Source organism: Gambusia affinis, linkage group LG15 (assembly GCF_019740435.1).
Source record: "Gambusia affinis linkage group LG15, SWU_Gaff_1.0, whole genome shotgun sequence".
In the NCBI taxonomy this organism is placed as follows: Eukaryota; Metazoa; Chordata; class Actinopteri; order Cyprinodontiformes; family Poeciliidae; genus Gambusia; species Gambusia affinis.
In genome coordinates, this window is record NC_057882.1 from 19,557,583 (window position 1) to 19,573,050 (window position 15,468).

At 40.9% G+C, this 15,468-nt stretch overlaps 2 protein-coding genes across 2 annotated transcripts; one reads left to right on the top strand and one right to left on the bottom strand.

Annotated features, from left to right (window-relative positions):
• Nucleotides 1-302: 302 nt before the first annotated feature.
• micu2 (mitochondrial calcium uptake 2) lies at nt 303-7,899 on the top strand. Its single transcript, XM_044141657.1, has 12 exons — nt 303-624; nt 862-997; nt 1,723-1,754; nt 1,852-1,927; nt 2,058-2,105; nt 2,641-2,723; nt 4,384-4,437; nt 4,520-4,617; nt 5,101-5,272; nt 5,346-5,454; nt 5,537-5,694; nt 6,427-7,899. The coding sequence occupies exons 1-12, from the start codon at nt 424-426 to the stop codon at nt 6,526-6,528; spliced, it is 1,269 nt and encodes a 422-aa protein (XP_043997592.1). The 5' UTR covers nt 303-423; the 3' UTR covers nt 6,529-7,899.
• Nucleotides 7,307-12,863, bottom strand: LOC122845397 (interferon regulatory factor 2-binding protein 1-like). The gene is made up of 2 exons (XM_044141656.1): nt 10,766-12,863; nt 7,307-8,160 (listed from the first exon to the last, which is right to left on the bottom strand). The coding sequence occupies exon 1, from the start codon at nt 12,576-12,578 to the stop codon at nt 10,809-10,811; it is 1,770 nt and encodes a 589-aa protein (XP_043997591.1). The 5' UTR covers nt 12,579-12,863; the 3' UTR covers nt 7,307-8,160; nt 10,766-10,808.
• Between the last annotated feature and the right edge of the window lie 2,605 nt (nt 12,864-15,468).

Sequence of the window (15,468 nt, forward strand, 5' to 3'; positions counted from 1 at the left end):
TTGTAAAATGGTTCACAAAGCATCAAATTAAGGGAAATAAAGGCTTCCAAACATCCATCTCTGTGTAATAATTCACTACAATGCGTTTCATTTAGTTATACAGTTCCCAAATAAATTGATTTTTCAATTATATTGGGACTGGACTAAAGTTTTGTAATGATGAATCTCTACATTAGAGCTAATCACCATAAACAAGCACTGCAACCTTATATAGATAAAAAAGAAACCTTTCCTGAGTCATAAGCTACTTTGAGAACAATCTCTAAAAAAAAAACAAAGAACTTGACCTTCTGGTGTACATCATGCAAGTTGTTTATTCTGGTGACGCCAAAGTGGGTGTTCCGTGACTCGGTCGCTTACTTACAGAGCAGCTACGGAAGCCGTCGCGTTTGCGCAATAAGGCAGCCAGTGAGCTTCCTGAAAATGGCCAGCTGGGGAAAGTTCACCGCCGTCTTTAGGAATGTGGTCAGGAGCTCTCGGGTTCGGAAGACTTCTACAACATTCCGTGCAATTGGTTCCGGTGTTTTGGGCTCTGTCGTTGGAACCGGGGGTCTCTGTTATTACTTATACCACCATGCTAATGTCAGGACTTTACCCTTCGCTGTTCTTGCAGAGGAAGAAAAAGTGAGTACATATTCCGTGGAGATTTATTTTGATAGAAAATACTTCAGCGCTTTATTCTTTTTCCAGTCTGAAAGGCTACCACAAACTGCATAAAAGGAGTAGGCATTACTTTTAAAGAAGGCGTAAATACTAAGTTATGTTACCTAGCGTCCTCTAGTGGCGCTAGGTAACATGTAAGATGTTTAGTGTTTAGATCAGTATGACAGAGACTTTCAGATCATTTTACCCTTTGTACAGTTGCAGGAACCTGCAGTTCCTCAGCTGTCTGCCAGAAAGGTCCGTTTTACCCAGTTTGCCTCAGTGATGTATGATATGGAGCCCTACATGACCCCAAGGGACTTCCTGTTCTCCGTCATGCTGGAACAAGTAGATCGTAAGCTGCACACATTTACTACACACACCCACAGACACACGCACACCCTGTAATATTCCTGCTTCCTAGGTACTCGCAAACAGCACTTCAAACCACTTAACCTGAGTGACAACAATCCTACCCTATTTAAATTCTTGTCCTGTGTTTGCTTCATTAAATAACATAAACTCTATTTCATCTATTTGAATCTCAGGATAATTAATCTTTCAAAATGTAGTTTGCTGTTAGCATTTGAAAAACAAACATTATTTATTGAAGAGCAGATGGGATTTCCAAGCTAACATACTTTACACAAACCAAATAAATTAGCTTCATAATCAGCGATTATGATCGCTGATTGTAATCGCGATCATTATATTATATGATTATGAAGCGATCATAAATGATCGCTGATTATGAAGCTAATTTATTTGGTTTGATTTTTTTTTTTATATCTAATCAACTAATATCATCCAACTAATCAATTGATTAGTTGAATAAAAAATAATTGGAACATTCTGCAGAATTGCCCAGCCTTTTTATATAATATTAGAAATGTGCTAAAAGATGAAAAGCAAATCATAACATTTCTTTTTTTAAATAAGAAAATAAACTTTTGGTGTATCGCTTGTAGCAAAAGAAACACTTCGAACATCAACACGTGAAAAGCAATTTTTTATTTATTTTTTATATTTTGCTTCATTAGCATCAATACTTTGTTTGGTCTTTTTTTTTAATTATTTTAGGAAAGCTCCAAAAGAGAATCTTAACAACTGAGGTATGTTTACAGTTTCACTGTGTGAAAACTCTTCATGCAGAGCACAGTGCTGGGGGTTTGTGGTGACGTTATCTGTCTCCTCTTGCGCTCTTGGCAGGACCTCAACAAGATGTTGGTGACTGCCTCTAAAGCTCGTCCTGGCAGCGATCTGTTCAGAAACCTAGGAGACAACGGTGAGCTCTCCGGCCTTCTGCCGCACATCTGAATGTTTCTATGGTGATGTTCACTTTCTTTTTCTTTTTTTCTGTCATCTAGTTTCTGTTTAACTAAAGACTGTAAAGTGCATTTGTGTGTGCCTTGCAGGTTTAATATCCTACACAGAGTATCTCTTCCTGCTGACCATCCTGACCAGTAAGTTGACTTTGCTGTGTTCATGATCTTGTGGATTTATTTGAAGCAGGACAATCTATCAGCAGCTTTGCTTCCAGATCATATAATTGTGCATATTGGACTTAGGAAGATAAATTATCTTAATGGAAACACTCGGTCGTAAACAATTTTTACACTTGGATGAGGTGGTTTTCTTGACTGTATCAAAAATGATTTTACCGTATCTCTGAAATTTTCTAGAAAGAAATTTGGAAATATCTACACTTGAAAAATCCAACGTTTTTTTTTTTTCTAGAAAATTTATCTCAAAATTTCCAAGCTTTTCTCCAGCAAATTTTTTTGACTTTTCCTACTCTTAAACTTCCAGGTTTTTTCTAGAAAATTTCTGAGTATATTATATTTCTGAGTACATTTTTATTTTTCTGGCAAATTTTTGACTCCCAGAGCTTAGAAATGTCCTTGTTTTTTCATAAAAACGCCTGAGGAAATTAGAGGAAATTTACTCCTGTCTTTGTCGGTAATGAATTCCTGAATGAGATGATTGTCTCTCTTGCAGAGCCACGGACCGGGTTTCAGATCGCTTTCCAAATGCTGGATGTGGACGGCAATGAGCAAGTGGAGAAAAAAGAGTTTCTCACGGTAAGACTTTGCTTGGAAAAATAATGACAAGACTTCTTTTTTAGATGACAAACTCTATAATTACTTTAAGTAACAATATCAGTATTTCAATATTTCAAATGTTTGTGTGCACTCAAATGTGAAAATATTGCCACTTTAATGCTGCCGAGAGCTCTACTGATGTTGTCGCAGCGGTAAGTATGAACCAGGCTCCACGTGAAGGTGAGGGAGAGCTGCATTCCAGTCGCTCGACTGTTCTTCATCTGCCTTGCGCTTGTCTTTTCGGTTTTATCCGTCTGTTTGAAGCCACCTGACTTATTTTTGGTTCCAAGCAGACATTTCCTGTCTGCCGCTTAGCTTAGACCTCGGCTACCTTTTGTCTCATGCGAAGGCATGTTGGCCTGTGTTGCAACCTGTGTTTCATGTTCCAACGTGGCGCAGAAAGAACAAAACATCCAGCAAGTAGCAGCAGTGCATGGATTTTGACGTTGGTCTCCTTTGACCACTACTTTTTGCTTTTGCTTTGACTTTTTTTTTCTATTTTTTTTTTTTTTTAATTAAATGAAACCACAGTGAATCTGTGTTTTGTTGATTCTGAAAGTGAAAAGAAGGACGTAGAGCTCATGTTAGCCTGAGGAGAGGGCGAAATATAGTGCCTTACAAAAGTATTCACATTCCATGAACTTTTTCACAATGTGTGTCCATATGACTGTAAGTTTGAACATATTTTAGGGTTTTTTTTGGGATAGCTGCGTTTCCATTGACCATGCAATTGTGCAAATTGGGATTAGGAAATAAATTTGCTCAATAGAAACATGCTCATTTAAAGAAAAAAAAAAACTCAAGCTTTTCAAAAAGTGTTTTCTGAGCTGTTTTAAATTTAATGCATTTGGCAAAACTGCGATGGAAACTTTTTCGCATCACACGACTCGTGTGACTGCGACTACTGGCAGAAAGATGAAGAAGACAACCGGGAATAGTTGGAGGATGATGACCCGGCACATGAACAAACGTATTTATGTGTGATTTTTAATTGAGTTTTTAATTGAATGGAAACAGCAAAATTGTGGCTCGGGGGGACGGTTGATACTAATGGAATAGCAACAAAGTTTTACGCACATTTGTAACAGAAACGCTGCTAATGTGGCATATAACTCTGAAGTGGAAGAAAAAGAATGCATGGTTTTCAACATAAAGATCTGAAGGAGGGAAATTTTGTTTAGAAAATTCATAATCCATTTTATTTATGGTTCTGGTTCTGTGTGTGGTTTTTATTTGCTTTTTATTTATTGTTTTGGCTTGTGTTTTATTTTAGATATTCAACATAATTTCCAGATCCAGTGTTAAGTGTTCCTAAATAAAGTAAATTTTATTGGTATTTGAGAAAACCAACTTGTATTATTATGCCAGTATAATAATACTGGCATTATAACACATTGACACTGGGTACTGTGTGGCAAAAGTGTTAAAAGTCCAAAGGATGTGAATACGTTTTTGAGAAAAAGTCTTGCTAGAAAGATTTAGCAAATATAAAGTTCTGTATTCAGTGAATGTTGGTAATGAGCTGGATGAAATGTGTGTGTGTGAGTGTGTGTGAACACATGAAGTTTCTATAATTTTAAGTTCATGACAAAATTGAATTGAGTGAATTAAAAGACAATGTTTTCATTTTCTGCCGAAGCTCAAGAACATCATCGGCAAGAGTAAACCAAAACCTCCGAAGGACGTGGCAGAGGTGTGTGTGCACATCTTATTTGTTTTTCTCGTGCATCGTCATCAGTTTCTACAGTAACGGGACAATTCATGGATGATTCCAGAAATCGGCAGAGGAAGGGGCGGCGGCAAACACGTCACTTCAGGCGTACTTCTTTGGAAAGAGAGGAGACAACAAGCTGAAGTACCAGGAGTTCCTCAGGTAGGAGAAGCCATCATGGTTCTGTTTCTGCCAGGATCTCTTCAAGTCGCCTAACATTTTGGGTGGAGATGGTAATGGCACAAAATTCCTTGCAATTATTTCTAAAGTTGTGCCACAAAGTAAGTGATCTTGGTTTCAAAAACTCAAAACAATGGCAAGATCCCAGAGGGATAGATTCTTGTATACATAAATATCACTAGAAAATTTTTTAATGTTCTGATACGTTAAAACATCAATCTGAAAGATTCCTGGGTTTTGGTTGTTGTTTTTTTTTTCCCACTATCACCAGCTGTGTTTCCCTCACAAATGTGTGCAAAACTTTGTCAATATTCTGCTAATGTGGAAAAAACACAATTTTTCTAAAACTCCTTAACTTGCATAGCAGAACCCGTTGCCTGTTTGGAGCTACAGTAAGGTTCCCCTCCCATTGGACCGTGGGGTCTCAGCCCGTTCCAGCTCCTGTAAATGATCTCTGTTGCTCAGGTTCATGGAGGACCTGCAAGCTGAGGTCCAGGAGATGGAGTTCCTGCAGTTCTCCAGAGGCATGGACACCATGAGAAGGGAAGACTTCGCCGAGTGGCTGCTGCACTACACCAACGAAGAAGACAATGAAATCTACTGGGAGAACATGAGGAAGAAGATCCCTGCTGGTCAGGTACGGAAACGTCGTCCTCCATCAGGATGAGACTCGCGTGGATCAACAGTCAACAGGCACGTTTCCCTTCCAGAGCATCACATTTGAGGAGTTCAAAGCCTTCTGCCTGTTCACCAACAACCTGGAGGACTTCGCCTTCTCAATGAAGATGGTCACCGAGGCCAACCGTCCTGTGGGGATGGGTAAGGCCTTGCCGTTGGGTTGCAATGGGCAGATACGGTTCATCCAGAACATGAGAGCTTCCTCCCCGTTCTGTTGATACAGCCCAGTTTAAGCGAGCCGTGAAGATTGCTACGGGCCATGAGCTGTCGGAGAACGTTCTGGACACAGTGTTCAAACTCTTCGACATGGACGGAGACAACTGCCTGAGTCACAAGGAGTTCATGGGAGTAATGACGGACAGAGTGCTGCGGGGTCTGAAGGTGAGCTTGATTAGTGTGGTTTTCTGCCAGATCAACCAAACTTTAAAAAGCCTCAGCCTTTGTTGTCTGTAAAAGTCACCAAGTTAGCACTAGTGGGTTGACTATTGTTAACTGCACATTTCAAATCCTGCCAAGATTATTGCACCAGGATACAGCTACGTAACAATCAAGCTCTTGCACTTTTGTCCTTTCTCTTTGTTTATGAGGAATTGACACAAACTTGTTAGTTCTCTGCCAGTGGTAGCATTTTGCATCTTGTACAGTAATATCACCACAGCTCTGCTTTCTACTGAGTCGGTTAGTTGCACTTGATTTTATTTAGGGATACTACAGGTTACAGGACTGATTATAAATACATCCCACACTTTTCAGATTTTTCCCCCCCCTCACCTCACATCTATACACTATATTGTGTGGGTCTGTCACACACCAAAATGAGGAATTCTATTATATTTGAGTTAACTGGTGATGTTCTATTATTTTTGCTTTTGGATATTTGTTAAGTTTCTTGCTGTAAGAGGAATTAAAAAAGGACTTTGACTGAAATGATCCCAATGTGAAAATGTGCCATAATCCAAATCAAATGTTAAATGTTTTTTTTGTGTGTGCAACTTTTATGGTTTAAATGGTATTGGATTTTTATTCCAGGATATATCAGAATTACAATTAAAAATAAGTAGTTGAAAGGCTACACATTCAGCTTCACCTCCTCCCTCTCTCTCCTGACTGCAGGTGCAGCAACAGACCGGCATCTCTGGCTACTGGAAGTGTGTGAAGAGAGAGACCCTGAAAGGGGCCAAAGAGGCCCTGGGAGACAGCGGCTGCCCCATCTGACATCTTCACACGTCCACCACTGCAGATAGTTATGTTTTATATTAGTAAACAAATGGTGTGAGTGAGATTCTACATTTATGCACATAAAAATATAGGATAATACCACTGCCTCATCTGAAATCTATGGAGCTCATTTCCATCACGAAAGAGAAAAATCAAAGCCCAAGAATAAAAGAAAATGACAGGAAGTTATAGTTTTGACTTTCAAATTCGTAATTATGAGAATCGGAGTCGTAATTTTGAGGTATATAAACAATTCTGAGATGTAAAGTCATAATTATGAGATACTGCAACAAGCCTCCTTAGAGAAACAACATGACTATCGATCTTATAATTTGAACTATGACTAATAAAGAAGTTGAAAGTCAAAATTCTAACTTCTCTTGACTTCCTGTTGGGCTTTTATATTTCTTTCATGGCAGGAATGAGCTTCCGTAGAAAACGCATTCACAATCCAGCTAAAATGTGGGGTTTTGTCATTTACAAGCATTTCACACAGGAGCTAGCTGATCATTTTTGCATTCAGGATACATATTTATACGTTTGCACTCAATCAGGTTTAAAGTTTCCAACCCCTTTGTATTCCTTGTAAGTCAATGTGTTAAGCACGGCTGAAATGTCTATATTTAAAACGAGTGCGTGTTTACAGTGCCACCAGGAGCTTTTTAATGTTTGGTGTGGGAATTTTCATGTTTATCAACATTTAAATAAAGTGTCCCCATAAATCCACCTGGAGTCTTAATCCTTTGAAATCAGCAGCAAAGGAGTAAAGCAGCTGTGACTATTTAGTCCTTTATTGTAGAATTGACCTGTTCAGATCACATAAGTGTGGGTTAACCATTCGATGTGATGCTAATTATCTTACCATACATAGAATTCAAAAAGTAAATAGACAAAACAAGCATACATCTGTGATAGATGGACTAATTAGTGACTGATGCCAAAGGTTATCAGTGAATACAGCATACACAGCTACAATAAAATTACACTGAGCATGAAGCCATCTTTGGTCTTCTTATCACTATAAACAAATACATAGAAATTTGTATTGTATCAAAAATAGAAATTACATAGCCATATTGAAAGGAAGTTCACATTTGAAACATACAACAGAAGAATACCTACGAGACATGATGTGGGATTACATTTTTTTTTTTTGCACTCCTTGGCTTTAAGGACCAAATGAGGTTTTGTGTTCAAAACATTCGATTTTTTTTTTCTTCTTTTTTTCTCTCCAAAGAAGTGCATTACTTTAGCCAAGTCATCAATCAATAACGCTGTCCTGCATCGGTTTAATACACAATGCAACATTTACAACAAACCAAGAAGGAAAAATAAAAAATAAAATAAAAACAGAAATAAAAACACAAATCAGATTGTCAGACAAACGTGTGCTTTCTGTCCTGGGCCGTTTGAGCCACTTGGAGCGAGGAAGAACGGCTGATCTGAGCCTCCGCCTCTTCCTCCTCCTCACTGGTGACTTTTTTTTATCTTTACTAACTGATCCTGGTTTAGTTTGTCCTCCTGGAGCTTCGGACTTACTCTGCTTATGGAGGCACGCTTGATGAAATGCAGCCGAAGTGGACCTCTGCTTGAGATAAAAAGGGAAGTGCTTTCAAAGTGTTTGATCCCCTGGAGAGAAAGGAACGACAGATGGAAAACTTAATAATATGGAAAAACAGGCTATTTAGCTTCACACAGGTTGGTTTCAGGAGAGGCAGTTATCAATGCTACTATTGTACAAATACTTCATTTCACTATGAATTCCTGGCAGCCATTCTTACAATAAAACATATCCAAATGAAAGCCGGCATAGACAGAAACAACGAAGGAAAAAGGTTATTGAAACAAAAAGAGAAAACTAAAAAGAACAAGAGAAACCACAACTACTAACTAATGATTTAGTTTTTAATATGCATGCACAATATGAAAGCACTAACATCGATATCAGCCAATATTAGACATTTTTTTACATATTGGTATCGGTCAGATAAGTAAAACTGAGCTGAAATTGACAGCTGATATTTCCATATAGTTGCAGTTTGTTTCTTTAGGGTGTGTGGATAATATGACTGACAATGATGCAGGATTGTGGGTAGCTTAACTGATGCAGTGAAGTCAGCATTGTGTAACCTTTTGGATGTATAAAGTATCTTCCAGGTCTAGTGCAAATTTGCATTATTATCTCATCAGTATATTTCTTGCAAAATGCTCTCAAAACAATAAAAATCACGAATCGAAATAATTACAGGTATAATTTACTGTCCAGCAAAATTTGCTATTGTGGCAGATCTAACCCTGATCTTATTTTACTAGAGTAAAAACTAGTCATGAACCATCTTTATTTTTGAATGGATGCATATTTCTCTAAGTATTCAAACAAATCAGTGATAAAATTAAAATTTGTGATGCTTAAACTCAAAACTAAATGCCACTGAAATCTATAAAATCAATTAATTCATTAGTTCAAGCTATTTTCTTTTTTTTTTAAAAAATAAATAAAAGCAATTTTAGAAGTGAAAACTGGCGAAAGAGAATCCCAGACCATTTATTTATTTATTTCCAGCTATCCACTCTGTCTTATAGTCCAGTGACTGTTCAGCCACTGGACTGCATGAGGCGCTCAGAAATTGTTTTTCCACCTGGTCTTTGAATGCACCGCAGCAAAGCACTACAGGATGTTCTTAATGTGGAAGTTCACACAAAGTCAGGAAGAGGCGATGGTATTCCTGATATCTGGATGCTGTTCAAAAATGAAAAAAAATCAGGAAAGACGGTGCTGAAAGAAAACTAAAAAAGCTGCTCAGATGGCGGTGTCTTCCTAGACAACGCCATCTACTGGAATGCATTTTCATTTTTAAAACTGGAAAATCTAAAAATACTTGGAGTCTTTTTTGACTAAATGTTTGTACCATTCATAGGTTCTGATAAATGTTCTGTTGAAAATTGTTGCTTAGGGTTATGGAAGATGTCTGAGTTTGGCGTAAATTAAGTTACTAAAATAATTGTACAAAGTCCGCGGACTGGTAGAGGTACAAGTATGTTAGCGTGTATTGTCTTACTGCACCTGGCTTTCTGGATAGAGTTGAAATATTGTAGCAATGTGCAGGTGATACACTACTGAGTGCTAACATGGAGCCCATTTGTATTCTGAGTTTTCTAATTACAAAACGATTTTAAAAAATAGGTTATCAAAAAGCCTTAGAGATAAATTTAAGGAAGAACATAAATATTCTAATTATATAAAAGAAATTTGGTCCCTTTGAAATGTACATGGTATTGTCAAAGAGCAAACATGGACACTTTTTTAATGTTTTCTTTTGCATTTAAAAGCAAAAGAACGATCATATTTGCTGTTTATATTAGTATAATTGAAGAGAAAGTGTTTTAATGTGAAGTTTTTGGGTTTTTTTGTCTTGAATATGAACCGTAGAATTCAGCGGGTCCACCGGACGCTGGAGCGGTGACTGTGCAACCAAAATATGAACAACTTACAAGGGTTAAACCTTCCTCAATGTGAAAACCTGGAAAACTGAGAATTTCTAGACATGTTTGGTTTGAGACAATAAAGCAATTTCTTTCAATTCTTTGAAAATGTGCACACAGTCTTTGATATCGGCTTAATGGGCATTTTCCCAGGGTGGCATCAGAAAGGGGCATGGGCCCAAAAAAAACTAGAACATAAAATATATCTCATCTGTCAGTTGTACCCGTAACATGTTTGCTACTACATGTATGCATGTGTAGTGGAGTAAGTTTCCCTTAGTTGCTGTTGATTACTGGGAAAATACATAACCTAATTTCTACAGTGATATAATTTCTTGTATTTTAATTGATTGGTGTTCGGCAGAAGGAGGCGGATGCCCAGGGTGCCATTCCTGCAGAAACCACAACTGCTTGCACATTTATTTTTCAAGCCTACAAAGTTAAGCATAGTGATTAATTGTGATTAATCACAGCGCTAGAGTGTGATTAATCTGATTAAATTTAATTGATTGACAGCACTAATATTTTTATAAATAATAACCATTAAGTCATCACTTTTGCATTTCAGGCTAAAATAAAACCTAATTAGGTATGTTATATTTTATTTTTACTTTTTGTCTAAATATCTAAGCCTCCCAGCCCTAACTGGGTTCAACCTCATAACTTAGTAGTTTATGGGTTCAGACTGTGTCACATCAAGTCTGAACCCTGTGTCAGACTCTGATGTGACAGGGTTCCCTCTCCATCTTACCATTCACCATGACAGGTCGGAGACGTTGGGAGGTCAGCGGGGGTCACTCCTCCTTCTTTACTGTTACGTCTCCATCTCCGGCCAGGATGGTAGAGATTTCCCCCTGCATGAAGGCCCAAGGCACGTTGGAACCAGCCAGGGGGCAGCGCTCCCCACTCGGGCAGTACACCTCCCCTCCCTGGCCCTGGCTGCGGATGAACGCTCGGGTGCAGGGGAAGCAGAACTTGTGGTGAGGGACGGAGGGACACTGGACAAAGTGTGTGTCCTCCAGGCGCTCTCTGCAGAGCGTGCAGCAGAGCAGGGTGCCCTGCGTGCTGCTCGTGCTCTCCCCGGTGTTTGCGTTGCCGCTCGGCCCCACCGCACTCATGCCCTGGCCCATGGATGCCTGGGAGGCCGAGGTGGAGGCGGTGGACGGGCTACTGCTGGTGGAGCGACCGGCTGCCAAGGAGTGGGCTGCGGACATGCCTGGGCTGTCTCTGGGCATCTGGCTGGAGCTCAGGCTGTCTGTGACGCCCATCAGGGCCGAGATGGGCGACGGCTGGCTGTGGAGGCGTGGCGGCCCTTCCTGAGGAGCCGCCATGCCGGGCAGAGGCTCCGTGTAGGCGCTCCGGGGCCAGGACTCCCTGGCCGGGTGGTCGGGTCTCCCGTCACTCTCTCCGTTTTCTGAGCCGGGAGAAGCTTTGCGGCGTCTGGTTGTACTTTTCGCCGGACCCGGGCGGCCTGTCGCCGCCAACGACAGCACCGGGTCTGGCTGGGGCAGGACCTCTGGGATGGGTGGCTCCTTGAACATCCTCACGCCGTCATTCAGGAGCTCAGACAGCCCACGCCAGTCCCCGGTACCCTGCCGCTTCTCGTACTCCACATATCGCAGGCCGGAATTCACAGCTTTGCCTGCATCTTTCGCTGAATCTCGGAACATCTGTCGGACCAAGTCCGGGATCCCTGAGAAGATGATCCCGGAGCCCACGGGATACTCGACGAAGACCTTCAGCTCAAACTCTGGAGTTGTGCTGGCATCGAAAGCCAGGACGCGGCCCTGGAGGTTGTGGTCTTTCCTGAAGCGGACATTGAAGGGGATGGAGTTGCTTAGAGCCACCAGCACGTCTCGCACCCCTTTGGGTCGGTTCGGCCAGCCTTCCACTCGGTTTCTGGCCACTTCGTTCAGTTCGGCCATCACCTCATTGTTCCTCCACACTGCTGGATCTATACCCACAAGGGCAGAGGTGCTGGCCCCCACCCCCAGAGACACAGCCTGCCTTCTGCCACCCTCACCCATGATGGGCCCGGCTGAGACTGCAATGGGTGTGCTGGCAGTTCGGGAGCCCGATAACGGGGCTAAAAGCCCGTGAGGAGCCGCCACCAACCCCTGAGCTATCAAGGCGTGAGAGATGGTGCTGTGGAGCCCGGGCACTGCACCGGTCACAACCCGGCGGGTGTTCGGGCTCTGGCGGCTTCCCTCCGATAAAGCCACGTCCTCAGCTCGGTGCAAGCCGTTAGGGAGCCGGGAAGACACCCCATATTCCCCCCTGCCCCTGTCTACGCGCTCACTATGCTGCCGCCCCGTTTCGACGGTCCCCACCGAGCCGGGTTTGCTTTGCTGGGGTCCGGGAGACCTGCCGTCTAACACCCCGTGCGTGCTCTTCAGCTGCCGCGCTGTTTCGATCAGGAGCTCGATCCGGTCCGCGCCGTCGTAGTTGACACATCCCCGGCACACCGCTTCGCTGAACTCCCACAGCATGGCCCATGGCATCTTGGGCAGATCGCAGAGGTAGCACCACTGCCGTCTGGAGGAAGGCTGCGAGGCGGAGGACATGTTGTTTACAGGCCCGACACTAAACTTTCTTCCCTCGGAGGCCTACACGACACAGTCTGCGGTTCTTTGCTAATTCTCAGTCTTCGGATACCGACGGCCACATGCCAAGTTTTATGCGACGAAAATACAATGCAAACTAAGCTTGGAAGGCGGTTTTTGGCGACAATACTTAACGTTAGCGACGTCTTCTTTTTCGGTTTGTTCGTGTCGGTCTGTGTGGAAGGAAGTAAAATGTTACTAGACACCGGAAACACCAACGCGCCTCGAGCGCGAAGCATTTTGGGTAGTGGTGTTTTTAGAGCTTGGAAGAAAAATGTTGAATATTCGCAACAAGAAGGAGAAAAACTGACTTTTGTCACTTTAATTTTTACATGATTAAATAATCATTATTATCTACGCCCTCCGGTGGCCACGACTTATTATAATTAAGTCGTTCCCACAAAATAAGTCGGCGAATATATATTTACTAAAACAAAAAACATCACAAAAACCATTACTATTGACTAAACCTATTGACAAAACCGATACGCAATGTCATATATATATATATATATATATATATATATATATATATATATATATATATATATATATATATATATATATATATATATATATATATATATATATATAAACAGTCCCAAAAGGCTGTTAATAAAAAAACAAACTGAGCTCTTTTTATTGCTAGGAAACAGCCCTCTGAAACACAACTGAATGGGCATCAGGATCGGCAGACCAAGCTATTGAAGAAATCAACAGGTAAGAACAGGAGAGAGTCAGCAATGAAAGCTCCCTCTGAACTGGAGAACCTCAGTAATGAAAAGGTTTCTGTAGCAAACAGTGAGCAACAAGACATTTCAGTACCAGAAGTAATTGGGGATCAGACAGCTACCATCAAAAATGAGAATCACGCTAATGAAATAGTCATCTGTAAACCACAGGAGGAGATCAAAGAAGAAATGGTCTCCACAGCGCAACAAAATGGGGACCATCAAGATGAGAAAAAGCCATCAAAGAAATCTAAACGAAAGTACAAGAGAAAGCAATGAAAGTGGCCTCTGAATTGAAAGCTGTCAGTAATGAAAACATTTCTGGAGAAAACAGTGAAGAAGAAGCTTCAATACCTGAAACAGTTGGGGATCAGACAGCTACCATTATAAATGAGATTCCAACACCGATCGAAGAAGAAATGGTCTCTACAACACAACAAAACGGGGACCAGCAAGATGAGAAAAAGCCATCGAGGAAATCTAAAGGTAAGAACAAGAGAAAGGTACCAATGAGAGCTGCCTGTGAACCAGAGACCCTCAGTAATGAAAACGTTTCTGGGAAAAAAAGTGAACAAGTAGTTTCTAAACCAGAAACACTTGGGGATCAGACAGCTACCATCATAATTGAGATTCTTAAAAATGAAACAGTCATCAGTAAACCACAGCAGGCAATCGAAGAAGAAACAGCCTCTGAAACACCACAAAATGGGGACCAGCAAGACGAAAAAAAGCCATCAAGGAAATCTAAAGATAAGATCAGGAGAAAGGCAGCAATGTGAGCTGCCTCTGAATTGGAAACCCTCATTAATGAAAAACATTTGGTAGAAAACACTGGGCAAGAAGAAGTTTCAATACCGGGAATAGTCTGGGATCAGACAGCCACCATCATAATTGAGATTCATAAAAATGAAACAGTGATTGGTAAACTACAGCAGGCGACTGAAGACGAAATGGCCCCTGAAATACAACAAAATGGGGATCAGCCAGACGAGAAAAGGCCATTGACTAAATCTAAATGTAAGAAAAAGAGAAAGAAGGTAATGAAAGCTGAACTGGAAACCGTTGTAAAGGCAATAGAGACAGACCAAAACTCTAAGACACCAAAAACTGATTTAGAAATGATACCAGAGATTCCCCAGACAGCTTTTGAGAAAAAAGAGAAAAAACCTTGCAAAGTTTCAGAAGATGTAACTGGTAAGGTTCCTGGGGTTTCCACAGAAGGGGAGAGTGGTCTAGTGGAAAAACAGAGAAGATCCTCACCACAGATAAACGTTACATTAAACAAAGATATAATCCAAACAGCACCTCGGGAATCAGAAACTCAAGCAGCTGAAGAGTCAGCTGAGCAGAACGATATCTGAGCAAGAAGAGAGCCCCATGAAAAAGATGTCACTGTGAAAACGTTTCAAAAAAGCTTTATCGCCAACATCTCTGCACAAGTTCAAAAACAGATGTAAAGTCCATCCAGCACAGACATCAATTTATGTCTCCAGTATATTAGATTTAAAAGAGGGTGGGGCCACATGTGGGTTGGGTGATTGGCGGCAATTGGAAAGAGAGCTACTGTTGTTGTTAATTGGACATTTTAATATTAAAAAGCCAGGACTGCACGGTGGGAAACGTCTCCCCGTGTAGGTGTGGGTTCACTCCAGGTGCTCCGGCTTCCTCCACGTTCAACAACATCAGTACTCATGTTCATCCATTGTAAGATTTTTAATTCTAATTCTAAACAGAAAATAAGACAACCACATTTATTAAATTAAAGGGAGATTTAGAAAAAGAAAATGTAAACAAAACTATCTGTCTGTCTGTCTGTCTGTCTGTCTGTCTGTCTTTCTATCTATCTATCTATCTATCTATCTATCTATCTATCTATCTATCTATCTATCTATCTATCTATCTATCTATCTATCTATCCATCCATCCATCCATCCATCCATCCATCCATCCATCCATCCATCCATCCATCCATCCATCCATCCATCCATCCATCCATCCATCCATCCATCCATCCATCCATCTATCTATCTATCTATCTATCTATCTATCTATCTATCTATCTATCTATCTATCTATCTATCTATCTATCTATCTATCTATCTATCTATCTATCTATCTAT